General features: G+C 46.7%; 1 protein-coding gene across 1 annotated transcript in view; it reads right to left on the bottom strand.

Moving 5' to 3' along the window:
* LOC103719029 (ENHANCED DISEASE RESISTANCE protein (DUF1336)) overlaps window positions 1-16,184 on the bottom strand; it is a 47,019-nt gene that overhangs the window by 29,650 nt on the left and 1,185 nt on the right. Inside the window, exons 2-6 of the mRNA XM_008808085.5 lie at window positions 7,008-7,082; window positions 6,799-6,852; window positions 5,066-5,131; window positions 4,651-4,706; window positions 4,451-4,527 (exon numbers count right to left, since the gene is read on the bottom strand). Coding sequence (XP_008806307.4) covers window positions 4,451-4,527; window positions 4,651-4,706; window positions 5,066-5,131; window positions 6,799-6,852; window positions 7,008-7,082 — 328 coding nt within the window. The remainder of the gene's footprint in view (window positions 1-4,450; window positions 4,528-4,650; window positions 4,707-5,065; window positions 5,132-6,798; window positions 6,853-7,007; window positions 7,083-16,184) is intronic.

Genomic DNA, 16,184 nt, shown 5'->3' with positions numbered 1-16,184 from the left:
TGTGGATTACAGTTTAAAATGTGCATCACATAATTTTAGAGTAATTTGTCATATAATTATCATTACACAACAATTTTATACCCGAATAAAGCAAAATAATTTAAAGTTCATGATAAAACTATAGGCAGGCATGTAATTATATTGTAAGAGTTGTACTCATAATAGAACTGAAAGTCTGGAAAGTTCATATGCTTGCAGTACTTTAGGACTAGGTTTCTAACCCCTGTTATGCAGACTGACAATCATCTATTGTTAAGATGTCTAATCTGTATATCAGGCCTTCATATCCTTGCTGAACAAAGATAAATATTCCATGGATAAGAGTTTCAGAATATCTCAAGTAGAACTAAAAGTTTGTTCAGGATGTTCTAGCACATGCTTAAAACTAGAAAATAGGGTAAAAGCTCTCTTCACAATGTATTGGCTTGCACTAATGCGTATCAAAGTGATACACATTGGCACAAGCCAAGTCAAATCAACACGTGCCAACACCGATGGTGTAGAGGTAAGCACCCATATATTGTACGGATAAGCTGCCAGCATGGTCTGTATTGTCAATACAATACACTAAGGATGGCATCTAAATAAGCTTGAGGGTTAAGAAGGAGCATATCTTTACAACCAACCATCAAATCCATAATTACAAATGTGAATGATACATAATTTTTGTACTTAAATGTTCTGGTTATTCCAATACCTAACATTGATATTGGTTGATCATAAAATGCTAAAGGTATTGCTAAGCATAATGATGATCTGTGACGTGAATCCTCTCATTCATTAAATAGTTGTACAAGGGCAAACATCAATAACATGAATTTTTGTGGTCAACATGCTAGAATAGGTATCCTCTAAAACCATTATCACCATCTTGACTATGGAACTCTGATTCATAGGTTAACACATAACATAAAAACACAAAGTTACGAGTAATGTTATTACATAATTCCTTGGGCTAGAAAGAAGTCAACATATTATCCTATCTAACAAAATTAGCTTCATGCTAAATCATGAGGAAGTTTGGAGCATTCTCATGCCTGAAATCATGGATTCACAAAGATCGAAATAAGATAGTACTAGTAGTATGGTACCACTCCATGCAAAATTGGCATCAGTACGTGCACCATACCAATTCGTATTAGTGCATGCCACGACATTATATACTGACTATACCAATCAATACTGACGAACATCCACAAAACCGGTATCGAGAACCATACCAATACATTACTGATTTAGAATGTTATAGTTAGTGTGGTACGGTACATATCTCATATCAAACAAGCTTCCAACACTTCTTTCCACTCCCAGCCACTATACCACCCAAAGTTGGGCAATACAGGTCAACACCAGGTAGTATGGGGTGGTTCTATTGGTTTGGACTGATTCAACTTACACTAAATTGAACCAAGGTATCAGTATATAATGGTACAATTAGTACAGAATGATATAGCAGAATCTGGTACTAATAGTTTTTCATTCTTTTTGATGCTGTCAGTTTCAATACATACTGTACCATTATAATAGAAAAATAATACAGAATTTCATACTAGTATTTAAAATATTACTTGAAATCATGGTCTGCGGTACCGCCATGTACAGGGCGTACCGTACCATACCGAAAAAAATCAATATAAAATGTAATTTTAAGTCGGTACAAGCCCCGTACCGAGGTATACCATCCCGTACTGAGGTGCATATCGACCCGTACCGAGACGTACTGACTTGTATCGAGGTGTATCAAGATAAAAATTAAAAAAAAAAATAGCTAGAGAGCTATTTCAATATAGGAGTGTACATACTGTACCAAACCAAACCAATAAGGTATTGATATGGTACTCGATACCGATTGCGAATGCGAACCTTGCTTGAAATAGTATTCACAATTACGGTGAGGTTGCATCACATGCTCAACGATTGCCAATGTGTTAGGGTGTACACAAACTACAACACCTATTTCTTTTCTATCAAGACATGGTTTGCTCACACTAACATGTGGGTATAACTCCCATGATTGATGGTTATAGAAACTTTTCAAAGGACCCACTTTTAGATGCTTGGTTCTCTTCACATAAATCTGTGTTGGTCCCATAGGATGAAGACACAAAAACTCAATGTACGACAAGTTATAACCGCCTTGGGGCCAAACTAGAGTATTGAAAGAAAGCACATTTTATGGAGCTGACTGGGTGGTGGAAATTATCTACAAGTGCGAACAAGTAGCCAAAAATCTATTGCTTGAATTGATCAATATTGGGATGGAGATGAGATTAGATAGAATTTCTAGTACCATGCAGTTTATTGGTTTTACACAATTTCACAAAGATAGATCAGTAGGTATGTTCTCTATATGGAAGGTATTCTATGCAAGCATGATCTGCCATACAGCCTGGTACAGAGCATACCGTACCGTACCGAGAGAAAACTGGTACGAACTTCAACTTCAAGTCGGTATAAGCTCCATACCGAGGAGTACTGCCCCATACCGAGGAGTACTGCCCCGTACCGAGGCGTACTGATCTGTATCGAAGCGTATTGCTCTATACCGATGTGCGTATCGGCCCGTACCGAAGCATACCGACCTGTATCAAGGCGTATCAAGATAAAATTTAAGAAAATGATTAGAGAACTATTTCGGTACAAAGTGTATACCGTACCGTACCGTACCGAACTGATAAGGTATCGATACGGTATCCGGTACCGAGATTGCGAACCTTTATACAAGTTTTTCTTTAATAATTGTGCATCCAGATATATGATCATTTTGCAACTCCTAGATAGTATTAGTCATGAAAATACGTTTTCAGTTTGCCTAAGCACCAAACAAGAACAAGAATGATAGAAAGTCTAAACAGTAAAAGTCTTTTGTGCATGATGGAGGTGTTACAGATATCCCCTTTTACCTAGAACCTAACTGTAGTTGGTAGATTTAGGACACTTTTCTCTGATAAGGTAGGGGTCACACTTTTGCAAACACTTGTGGTGTCTTGCCATGAAAGGGATTCCCAAACTAACCACCTTAGACTCACACCTCCTATTGTGGTTTGGGTAATATATTTGCAGCTTGCCTAAGCACCATTCAAGGATCAAGAAAATGCAAAAACCAAATTGCAAGAATCGATCATGCATGATAGGGTTTAAAGAGATATTCACCAAATTGTGACTAATAGATCAATTTAGGGGTTGTATGTTAGCCTCTAATTGGATAAATTATGCTGATAAATGCTGTAATTAAATTGCATGTGTTTAAAACAAATGTCCGGATGATTGCAGTTGCAACTGCAAACTGCATTTGGAAAGAGTCCAATTGCAGCTTTTTGGAATTACAAGCAAACTTGGCCACGGTTCTAACTACAAGATTTGTTATAATTGGAAGCGGCACTTGAAGGAGTCCCCTCACCACTAACCATTGAAAGTTAATATTACATAGTTTTAACAAATTAAATATGAATTAATTATTTTAATAAATGTCATAAATGTAAATCTTTTGTTATAATAATATACATAATTATTATGATATCAAATAATTTTTGTGACATTATAGAAATTTAATAGTTATTGTTATAACATTAATAATATATCAACTATTATTATGATCATAATATACTTATTTAATTATTGTTGTATCATAATGATTCTTATTATAATGAACATATAGTCTAATAATAATCATTATTATATTGTAATTTCTATTATATGATAAAAATAATATAAAAATAATTTTACTATAATAAAAACATAGTAGTATAATTATTATTATTATGTTATAATAATGATTTAATAATATAACTATTTCTATTATGATCATAACATACACATTTAATTATTATTATTTATATATAATACTAAGTACTAATCATAATCATATTATAATAACTATTACATAATTATTATTAATTATTATAAAAATATATTATAAAAATATTTATAATTATGATAATAGGATTGTTAAATATCAAGTTATTCTATAGTGATAGAATTAGTATGGTAGTTATTGTTATAATAATTCAATAATAATGTAATGATAATATTAAGTTTTCTGTTATAATTGTAGAAATAATATCATAATGGTTATACCATGATGAAGAAAGTATACAGTTCACTGTTTTCAAGGGGGTAACCTTATCGGATCATTTGCAGGGTTACCACATCTCATTCAGCATCATACAACCAAAGACCTACAATTGCATTTGAGTTTTCAATTGAAGATAACCAAACATAAACAGATTTTGCAACTACAATTCCAATTGCAGCATTTCTAATTATAGCCTCTTTTTGAATTGCAAGCAAACAGCCCCTTCACAAAGTTTAGGTGACAAAAAGCTTTTACAAGTAAATTATATGAAAGTCAACAGAAACAACATAGTGCATCAAGAAAACATTATTAAACATAATAACAATCTAGAAACAAACTCTGTATGACTTCATATTACAGACTCAGATAGTTCACCTTTTCCTATTCTTATAAGCTTTGTCAAACCCTGTGCATATCGCCTCACTCTAGGTCGATGCCCTTCTAGGTTGAGACTGTCACAACGAAACTTCAAATGAGACAGCTTTGCATTATTAAGAAATTGGCGTGTCAGAAATGCACTGAACAAAATAACAGGCACTTATAATATCATTTAAACATTAAAAAATAAATCATACTCAGAGTCAATGTTTAGTCTGTTTCGTTCACTCCCTCTAAGAAGATCATACTCAGCCTGTTAAGAGAAATTTCTGAACCTTAGACTATCATAGGAATGCAAACAAGTAACTGCTATATCCAACATATAGACTAGGATGCTAACGCATGCTAATGCTTAGGGAAAAAAAGAAAAAGAATCACAAATGTCATTGGCATTGATTGTATAACATAATAATGGACGCACACAGATAAAAAAGGACTAATGGTACCTCAACTGAAAAGCACTTAGGGATCATTAACATGCACAATAGGTTAACACAAATTCAGTTGCATATTGTTTATGCCCAAAAATATTCCTGACTCCACCTATGCGAAAAAGTTTGGTCATGCCATGCACCTATAAACTAATCATATTTTAGACTAACAGTAGCATACCTGTTGCTTGGCCTGCTCAAATGCCTCCATCCATTTATGTGCCTCTCCTGGAGAAGCACAAGCAATCTACCAGACAGAACAACAAAAACTTAATCCCTCGACCAAACCATGACAACGCACATGCCTAGAACATCATGATTGCAATTTTTTTTTTTTCAAAAGAATGCAACGAAGATCAAACAAAATAGCAAAAATTTTCCTTTTGGATAAAGTTTCAAAAGAAAAGGAGAGAATATCAGACGTTGTATAGTTCATAGATTACGGTAGATACAATGCATTTTCCACTTTTTATGTCTTCAAGTAGTCCTGTGAACTTACGTAGTAATAGATTACAACGAACAAGGAAAAACAAACAAGTTACATATATCACATCATAAATGCATGATGAAATTGGACACAAATCCATCATTGGGTTAGAAGAACGAGATATTCAACGCATGATGTCGACATGATGATATGTCTCAGATTATCAAAATGAAAACTTTTGGGAGCATATATTATTTCAATGAAACAAGAGTACTCAATTAAGGCATGTCATGAACCTCCTCTCCCAGTGAAGAATGCATATGAGATCATTTTCATTTTCAGGAGTATAATATATAATTATGGATGATCTTACAAAGATAAAATAGCTTTTGTTGTTTGTGTATATGTGGAGTAGGTATTTGTTGGTGTATGTATGTGCGGTTGTGGGTCTGTGCAGGCGCATGCATGCGTGCATGTGTTTGTGTGTGTGTGTGTGTGTGAGAGAGAGAGAGACAGACAGAGAAAGAATCTCCCCTTTTAGGACCAGTTTCCAAAAAAGAACAAAATATTAATAAATGTATGTATATGCAGATTAGTAATTCATTGGAAAACCTAAAACAGTAAAATGTGTACGCTAGTCTGCTTGCTGCATGTGCATACAAGCCTGTGCACGTAAGTGGTGTACATTTTCCAGCTACAAAAACTGAGCTTTAACATTTGACTCAAGTCAATGCTTTATAGTCCTCTCCATCTATCATTCTACAAGCGCTAATACACAATACTGCAAATTGCCCAGCTAGGCTAGCTTTGTACAATTATCTGGGGACCACAAACCAGTGCTGTGAGATATCTTAGCAACCATCCAAACATGCCTCCAGTGATAACAGTGCACAGGTTCTGCAGTATTAAATGACATTTAGTGGTTGTGATGCCAAATGAATGTCCCTCATATCTCTTGGAAAACAACAGTTATGTTTTCAGGGAAAGCAAACTTGCAAAATCATAACCAATCACAGAAAAGAAAGCAAGCAGTCAGTATGCCCAAAATCTCTTGACAGGACATCAAATGGGTTGGTTTTGACTTATACTTGAGTAATTAACAAGATATTAGCATCATTAAGGTTGTTGGCTCAAACTCTTACCTATCAAAAATGTATGTTCAAGTTACAAAGAGCAACAATTTTAAACACCTAAACTTTTTTCAAGTAATCGAATAGATCCTCCTATAAAGGATTGAAATTAGTGATAGTGCAGCAATGAATGTAATTTTTTTAAAGAAAAAGATTTTAAACATTGACAGAATAAATGAATCATGAAACTATCGCTGATATAACATAATAAACAACCTGAAAATTTATGCAGAAAATATTTTTGGATATTTCAAAGTACAAGATTTTACAAAATATAATGTTATACACTGTAAACTTAAGATATCACCTCCCAACAAAAAACTTACTAAAACCAGTTTGAAAGGAAAAATCACTTACTTCTCCTTTTTTGGTCTGGTCCAATCGGTTGTAGAACCTGAGAACATAAAGTTCCTAGAAATAATAGCATTTTCATTAGATCACTTGAACAAATAAATAGTAGAACAAATCCATACCTAAGAGAAGAGAAAAGAATGATAAACCAATAAACACAAAGCATACCAAATTTCATCTACTAATTTAAATTTAATTAAGTCTTTGAATATTACCCCATCATTGACTTTCCGACGCCCTAGCTCTTCCACCATGAGAGTAGGACTTATAACACCTTTCCTAATGGGTTTCTGCAGAAATAGGGTGAAAAAAAGACTGCAATAAGTATCTCAACTCCAGACAACATGCATTCTTCTCATGTTACAGATATCACAAATTTGATAAAATTTACAGTACCATATCACTAAATTTATAGGCAAAAGTGATCAAGAAGAGATAAAGGTATCTTAATTCATAAAGAAAAAAGGAGATAAAATCAGAAACAGGCACAATTATGAAAAGCTAACTCAAAAGACAATTAAAACTAGATCAGGGAGTAAGTTCACTGCATCCAACTAGAGGAGATAGGTCTGTAATTTAACTTAGGAAAGCCTTTCACAATTAATAGGTTCATTGATAAAATTAGGTCAATGGTTTCTTGATTCAGTCTTCTATGTTACAGTAGCTTTGTTTTTCTCATCTGAAAATTCCTAGACATTTGTGGCATGAGGTCCTATTAATAGACCAGGTCAAGAGTCCATGTCAACAGTTACAGGGTCAAGCCCATCATAAAATTTGTCAGCTGCCTTGACAGAGGCATTACATGATCTAAACATGTGGGGTCAAGCTGTGTACACAATGAACAATTCTAAGCCACATGTGAGCCTTACTAGTTCAAATGATAATAAAATCTATAAAATATTTTCCTCAGGAGTATTATAACAGAAGAAATTCGGTACAACTTTGAGCTATATAATAGAAGTTCTAGAGAAAACATTAGTACTTGATGGCCAACAAGAAAGCCTGTGATTTGTTCTACTCTTTCTCAGTTTTTTTCTTCTTTAAATCTTTGCTTAATACTTCATTTACCTGCTTTTAGTTCTAACTACTTGTACTTGACTGCTTTCAATATCTTAATGAATATGGTGGTGGACAACCCCTCCTTATCTCAAAAAAAAAAGAAGAGAGAGAGAGCAAAAGAAAAAGAATTGTTCTAGTCTAACTTGTTATCATCTTATATTTCCTTCGTTTTCATGGTAAAGATTATCTAAGACTCCAAGTTTTAATATCCATATTTAACCACATGAACAATCATCCTCAAATGCCTGTTTGAATGAACATCCTTGTCCAGTAGAGCTAGTTAGGCCTTAATTGCATGTCATCAGACTTTTTATGATTTATGCTCCGTGTTGCTGGGGGTCCAAACCGAGAACGATTGGCACAGCGGTGTGAATGGGGTTCCCTTGGAATTACTTCGGTTGCGCTCCGCCTTCTGCCGGGAGACCTGCAAGCAAGCCTCGCACCACCACCGGGGTAGTGGGGGCCCTCCGACGATCAAGTTAGGGGAGATCGAAGGAGAAGAAGAGATAGCAGGTAAGATAATACTCTGGAAAATCTTTCTTCCCCTCCCCTTCCCCCCCCAGCCGCATATATATCAGGCTGGGGGATTTTTTTGGGGATTGGTCATCGTGTGGCACGATGGGGTTGCCACTGACATGGTCGTTACAGGGCGTCGTGGGGCAGCGCCGGGTATGGCCATGGCAGGGCGTAGTGGAGCTCCGCTTTGTACGGCTGTTACAGGGGATCGCGGGGCAGCGCCGGATACGGCCGTTGCAGGGAGTAGTGGAGCAGGGGGCCGCGGCGTGCCTCAGGGGAACAGTCTGTTGTTGTCAAGAGATTGCCGACTTGAGGTCGGATTGCTGGATCAAGGGGCAGCCGACTCGGGGTCGGGCTGCGGAGCCGAAGATATCCGACCCGAGGTCGGATTGCTGGATCAAGGGGCACCCGACTCGGGGTCGGGCTGCGGAGCCGAAGATATCCGACCCGAGGTCGGATTGCTGGATCAAGGGGCAGCCGTAGTCTCCCTGGGCGCGCGTGCCGGTCACGTGGGGCATGGTGGCTAAGTTCCCCCGTAACAGTAGCCCCCCACTTCCGAGCCTGGAACCAGGAGGGGAACGGGTGAAGGGAGTGATGCTTCGAGATTGCCGCCATCCCTCGGAAAGGCGCGCGCGCTCCGAGCTCCCCGCCTTCTTTATGGCGTATGGCGGTTGTCGCTGATCTGGCGGTCTGCGGATTTCGGCGGACATCCTTCCTTAATGGCGTCGATTCGCCTTTGGGGCGCGAACGATCCTTCGGTAGCCAGGCGTCCTCTGGCATCACCGAGGCGTCACCCGCCTTTCTGCCTATTTAACCGGGGGCCCTCCCCCGTCCGCCTTTCTCTTCACAGGCATCCTCGAGTTTCTCCCTTGTGCTGCTGCCGTTGCCGTCGGACTGTTCGTTCGCTCCTCCTCTGACGCTCTCATTTTTCCTACCTCTTAGCTCGCCCAATACGTGATCCGCCTGGAGGAGAGCCACGAGGAACAGGCGAGGCTTCTGGCGAGGGCCGAGAACCGATTGAAAGCTGTAGAGGAGGGAGGCCGGGCTGCGGCGGGGAGGACGACCAGGGACCTCGAGACGAGGCTCCAGGTGGCCGAAGAGCGGGCACTCGGCTTCGCCGCCCTCGAGAGGCAACTGTTGGAGGCTCAGGAGCAACTCAAGGTTGCCTCGGGTCTCGAAAGCGAGATCAGGAAGGCGGAGGAGCGGGCCGAAAAGCAGTCCCGGAAGGCTGCCGACTTCCGGGAGAGGTGGGAGAAGGCCCAGCAGTCGGCCGACAACGCCCGCAACCGAACCCGATCTCTTGAAGCCAAGCTGGCCGAATTGGAGTCGGCCTTTGAGGGGACTCGTGCGAGCAACCAGGAGCTTCATTCGCGCCTGGAGGCTGAGGCTGCTCGCGTCGCTGCCGAGGCGAAGCACATGGAGGCTCGGGCCGATCTACTGAGGGTCTCCTCCGAGGCGGACGACCGGATTGTGGCGAAGGTCATGGAAGCGAAAGCTCAGATTACGGAGCGAGCGGAGGCGGCGCTGGCCGAGAAGAGCGCGGAAATCGGGCGTCAGGCGGTACAGGCCTATCGTCAGTCCGCCGAGTTCATCCGTGACATGTCGGACGCGGGGTCCGACTCCTTTGCCTTAGGCTTCGATGAAGGCCTGGCAAGGGTGTCCGCTAAATACCCCGGAATTGACCTGAGTGGGGTCTCCCTCCTCGACTCCCCTCCGATGCCATTGCCTGCCGATTCTCCAACCGTCTCCCTATCCTTCGCGGACGCGCTCGCCGTTCCCGACCCAGGGGTTCCTCCAAGCTGACTCTCTGTACTTTTCTTTGTTCTTTTCTTTGTATGTTGGCGTTTTGCCACGTTGTATGGGTCTCGACCCTGATGCAACGAAAGTTAATGCAAACAAAGTGTTTCCTCATTTCACTTTCGTCCTTCCTCTTTTTAACTCCTGGTAACGCCTCGCCGACTCCTGACTCTTGAATTTCTTCCGGCGCTAGGCCAGGCATCCGAGGGTTAGGCCTCAGGAAATTCTTCCGGCGCTAGGCCAGGCATCCGAGGGTTAGGCCTCAGGAAATTCTTCCGGCGCTAGGCCAGGCGTCCGAGGGTTAGGCCTCAGGAAATTCCGCTCGTTGGTCGGCCAAGGCTGGCGCAAGCCGAGGCGACCGGTCGGGGTTTCAGGCTAGTCTGCTCCCGGGATGATCATCGGGTTAGCCTGGCATCCGAGGACCGAGCCTCGGGGAATTCCGCTCGTTGGTCGGCCAAGGCTGGCGCAAGCCGAGGCGACCGGTCGGGGCTTCAGGCTAGTCTGCTCCCGGGATGATCATCGGGTTAGCCTGGCATCCGAGGGCCGAGCCTCGGGGAATTCCGCTCGTTGGTCGGCCAAGGCTGGCGCAAGCCGAGGCGACCGGTCGGGGCTTCAGGCTAGTCTGCTCCCGGGATGATCATCGGGTTAGCCTGGCATCCGAGGGCCGAGCCTCGGGGAATTCCGCTCGTTGGTCGGCCAAGGCTGGCGCAAGCCGAGGCGACCGGTCGGGGCTTCAGGCTAGTCTGCTCCCGGGATGATCATCGGGTTAGCCTGGCATCCGAGGGCCGAGCCTCGGGGAATTCCGCTCGTTGGTCGGCCAAGGCTGGCGCAAGCCAAGGCGACCGGTCGGGGCTTCAGGCTAGTCTGCTCCCGGGATGATCATCGGGTTAGCCTGGCATCCGAGGGCCGAGCCTCGGGGAATTCCGCTCGTTGGTCGGCCAAGGCTGGCGCAAGCCGAAGCGACCGGTCGGGGCTTCAGGCTAGTCTGCTCCCGGGATGGTCATCGGGTTAGCCTGGCATCCGAGGACCAAGCCTCGGAGAATTCCGCTCGTTGGTCGGCCAAGGCTGGCGCAAGTCGAGGCGACCGGTCGGGGCTTCAGGCTAGTCTGCTCCCGGGATGATCATCGGGTTAGCCTAGCATCCGAGGGCCGAGCCTCGCGGAATTCCGCTCGTTGGTCGGCCAAGGCTGGCGCAAGACGAGGCGACCGGTCGGGGCTTCAGGCTAGTCTGCTCCCGGGATGATCATCGGGTTAGCCTGGCATCCGAGGGCCGAGCCTCGGGGAATTCCGCTCGTTGGTCGGCCAAGGCTGGCGCAAGCCGAGGCGACCGGTCGGGGCTTCAGGCTAGTCTGCTCCCGGGATGGTCATCGGGTTAGCCTGGCATCCGAGGACCGAGCCTCGGGGAATTCCGCTCGTTGGTCGGCCAAGGCTGGCGCAAGCCGAGGCGACCGGTCGGGGCTTCAGGCTAGTCTGCTCCCGGAATGATCATCGGGTTAGCCTGGCATCCGAGGGCCAAGCCTCGGGGAATTCCGCTCGTTGGTCGCGCCCCTATCACTTGCCGCTCGACGGGGTTTCTCCGTGGCCAGCTGCGATCGTGTTTCTCCTCCTCTCGAAGCGTCGCCTGGGGAACACCAGAAGGCCATTAAATGCTAATTGAGGCGTTACCTGGGAAATCGGACCGGCCAGTTGCTGCTTGCGAGGAGTGCCAGTTAAGCGGCCGCGATACGCGCGTTCTTCGAGGCGGATGCGGCCTGGACGCGTGCGGAGATATGTGGGCCGCGGGATACACGCCGCCCGGAGTGTCCTGCACGAAGAATGCAATTAAGGAGAACGACGCTTAGGGCTTCTGCGGGCTTCTTCCCTTTGAGGGTCGCTAGGAAACATTGCCGTGCGGTCGGTTGGTCGCCTCGGACCTCCCCGATCCCGACCGCCGTGGGGAACCGCATGAGCAAGTGGTACGTAGAGACCACCGCGCGAAGGGCGTTCAGTCCGGGTCGTCCGAGGATAGCGTTGTAGGCCGAGGGAACACGGACGACCAAGAACCCGAGTCGCACCGTGGCTTCTGCGGGTGCGACGCCCGCAGTCACAGGCAGCTCAACGACACCTTCCGCCGGGACAGCGTCACCGGTGAATCCTATGAGGGGGGTGGATATTTTGTGCAACAATTGTCTGGACAAGCCCATCTTTTGGAAGGCCTCGTAAAACAAGATATCAGCTGAGCTTCCACTATCCACAAGAACACGCCTTACATCATAGTTTGCCGTAGTGAGGGAGATCACCATGGCGTCATCGTGGGGGGTCTGAACCCCCTTTACATCCTCATCACAAAAGGTGATTACATTGCCGACCCTCTGCCTCTTTGCGACGGCCGCCCCTGACGCCTCCGTCGAGCCCCCTGCATTCCTCACGGGCCGGGGGCAGCCCCCAGTGATAGTGTGGATCACCCCCGCAACGGGTCGATTCTGCTCTCGAGGCTCCGGAGGAGCCGGGTCGGCCGGACGCGGGTCTGCGGGGGGACGTCGGTCGCTCACATATCGACCGAGACGCCCCCGACGGATGAGAGCCTCGATCTCGTCCCGAAGCTGGAAGCGGTCCTCTGTGTCGTGGCCGTGGTCTCGGTGGTACTCACAGTACGCCCGGGAGGGCCTCTTCCCAGGTATCCTCCGCATCTGTCTCCGGGCCGGGAGGTCCTCCCGCCTCTTGATCTCCATAAGGATCTGGGCCCGGGGAGTCAGGAGAGGGGTGTACCGGTTGAAACGTCGGGGCGGAGAACGAGGGCGTGGGGCGCCGTGGTTCTTCGCCGGCGACGGGCTTCTGCGCCGACGTTGGGGCGTCGGGCTCCTCCTCTGGCGTGCCTCTTTCCGCCTTTTCTTCCCAAGCTTTGGAGGGATCTCGACGGCCTCCTTGCTCCGGTGGGCGGCCGCCTCCTCGGCGTCCGCATACTGGTTCGCCCGGGACAACAGCTCTGGGAAGCTCCGCGGCAGGCGTTTGTCCAGGGAGAAGGTGAGTCTGCCCTTCCGGAAGCCACGCTTCAGGGCTGAAAGAGCTACCTCCTGACTCAGGTTCCGGACCTCCAGCGTAGCCCTATTGAAGCGGGTAAGATAATCCCGCAGGCTTTCTCCCTCGTTTTGCCGGACATCAAAGAGGGAGTCGGAGACCAGTCGCCGCCGGCTACTGACGGCGAAATGAGTGATGAAGAGGCGGGTGAACTGGTCGAAGGACCGGATTGAGTCAGCCTCCAGCCCGGCGAACCACGCCCTCGCCGGGCCACGGAGGTTTGCCGGGAAAGCCTTGCAGAGAAGGGGATCTGATGCTCCGTGGAGGAGCATAAGGGTCCTGAAACTCTCGACGTGATCCCGCGGGTCCGCCGCCCCGTCATAGGGCTCGATCGCCGGCATTTTGAACCCCAGCGGATTCGGGGTCCGCAGGATCCTCGAGGCAAGCACCGGCTGGGAGGAGATCTCTAAGTCGGCGAAGGGATCTTTGGAATGGCCCTTCAGGACCTGGAGTTGTCGGTGGAGATCGTCCACCCGCCGGTCCAGGGAACGCGACCGGTGGGTGGAAGACAAGGAGCGGCGAGAGGGGGACCGACTGGAGCGCGGGTTCCTCGAGGACTGGGGGGTCTGAGAACGCGCCCGGGCCCGCCTCTCGTACCCCGCGCAGCTCCGGTGGGAAGGTCCCGGCAGAATGGAGCGTGCTCGAGAATCCTCCTCGCGCCGGCGCTCCTCTCCATGGGAGAGGAAGGAGCGCGGGTTGAGGAGGACAGGCGAACGCTCAGGCAGCGGCGGCTCCTGAGCCCGCTGCGGCGCCCGGGACATCGCACCCTGCAGATTCTGCACCGCCTCCGCGAGGGTGCGAACCTGCTGGGTTAGCTGGTCGAACTGGGCGGCTTCGACCGTCTGAATGGGCGGTGGGGCGGTGGAGTGTTGCTGAGAGTGTGTTGGAGATGCAGCGGCCTCCCGGCCAGAGGCGCGAGAGGCCCCGCGACCGGGAGCATTGGAAGCTCCACGACCACCTCGCCGTGCCATTACGATCACTCTGAGATCCGGGCCCTTCCTCTAGCGCCAACTGTTGCTGGGGGTCCAAACCGAGAACGATTGGCACAGCGGTGTGAATGGGGTTCCCTTGGAATTACTTCGGTTGCGCTCCGCCTTCCGCCGGAAGACCTGCAAGCAAGCCTCGCACCACCACCGGGGTAGTGGGGGCCCTCCGACGATCAAGTTAGGGGAGATCGAAGGAGAAGAAGAGATAGCAGGTAAGATAATACTCTGGAAAATCTTTCTTCCCCTCCCCTTCCCCCCCCCCCAGCCGCATATATATCAGGCTGGGGGGTTTTTTTGGGGATTGGTCATCGTGTGGCACGATGGGGTTGCCACTGACATGGTCGTTACAGGGCGTCGTGGGGCAGCGCCGGGTACGGCCATGGCAGGGCGTAGTGGAGCTCTGCTTTGTACGGCTGTTACAGGGGATCGTGGGGCAGCGCCGGATACGGCCGTTGCAGGGAGTAGTGGAGCAGGGGGCCGCGGCGTGCCTCAGGGGAACAGTCTGTTGTTGTCAAGAGATTGCCGACTTGGGGTCGGATTGCTGGATCAAGGGGCACCCGACTCGGGGTCGGGCTGCGGAGCCGAAGATATCCGACCCGAGGTCGGATTGCTGGATCAAGGGGCAGCCGACTCGGGGTCGGGCTGCGGAGCCGAAGATATCCGACCCGAGGTCGGATTGCTGGATCAAGGGGCACCCGACTCGGGGTCGGGCTGCGGAGCCGAAGATATCCGACCCGAGGTCGGATTGCTGGATCAAGGGGCAGCCGTAGTCTTCCTGGGCGCGCGTGCCGGTCACGTGGGGCATGGTGGCTAAGTTCCCCCGTAACACTCCGGTTTTCATCATCTTGAGTTCTTTTGCAGCAAGCCATATAGCGAAAGGTCCCTAAAGACTTAGCAACAATCCAGCAAGCAATTTTCTCAATTGTATTATGCTATAGATGATGGAATCTTTCTTTCGTTCTCTTTGGGCTCCTCCATCAACAGGTTTTGCTGTTGGTAGGGCCTGGTTGCGTTGGAGATGGGTATGGAGTATAGAAAGGAAAGTTTAAATGGTTAGATGTTTGGGCTAGCCAGGCTGTAGGGGACCTGACAAAAAGGATGAAAAGGGTCAACAGTATTCAGGATGGCAAGGTTGAAGGAGCTTTTAGCATTAAACAGACCAAGGAGAAGTATAGTGTTATATGGAACATTGAATCCTTAAGGTATGGGCTGTAGGGAGGAGGATTGGTAAAGTGGTGTTATGGACAATGACAGAGAATAACAGATGATGATTGTGATTGATGAATTAATTAGGAGTTTTCAGGAGGATGAGGATCATCTAGGGTGATCAAGTTTTAAGGTTAAGGTAAGGAAGACCTGCCATATCTTGTGTAGTTTAGAGCAAAGTTTTAAATCCAGTGGGGCAGGAGCGTTCTGCTTTCTTCCACAGAACAGACGCCCTATCCCGTCTCTCTCGGTATTCATGCCGTTTGAGCAACCCAGTAAGTACGATCTGTCTCTCTTGCCTTCCTCTTTCCTTCCTTCCTTTCTTTCTTTTTCTTTTTTCTTTCCTTTCTTCCTTCTTTCTCTCCTTGCTTTCTTCTTCCTTCCTTTCTTTTCTTCCTTTTTATTCTTCTTTCTTTTCCTTATCTCCCTCCTTTCTTTTTTTAATTCTCCTTTCCTCTTTTTTCTTTCTTTTTTCTTCTTCTTTTTTTTTTTTCCTTTTCTTCTTCTTTCCATCCTTTTCTTTTCTCTTTCTTCTTCTTTTCTTGCTTGGAAGGGATTTAGAGTCCCACCCCATCCCAATTCCCATTTTCTCATAGGAATGGAACGGGACAACTAGAATGCCCCCCAAGTTGCCAAGATTTAAAACCATGGTTTGGAGTATTCAGTGAGAGTAATGATCAGTGAATTTGGTGTATATGCGGAACAAGAGGACATGAACATAATTTTTTAAGCTCCATGAAGAATTGTCCATAACTACCATGTTGTGTTGTTC

This window comes from Phoenix dactylifera, chromosome 11, assembly GCF_051530095.1.
Source record: "Phoenix dactylifera cultivar Ajwa chromosome 11, Ajwa_hap1_PhDact_Kaust_v1.1, whole genome shotgun sequence".
NCBI classification, from domain to species: domain Eukaryota; kingdom Viridiplantae; phylum Streptophyta; class Magnoliopsida; order Arecales; family Arecaceae; genus Phoenix; species Phoenix dactylifera.
This window is presented reverse-complemented; position numbering and strand designations above follow the sequence as displayed.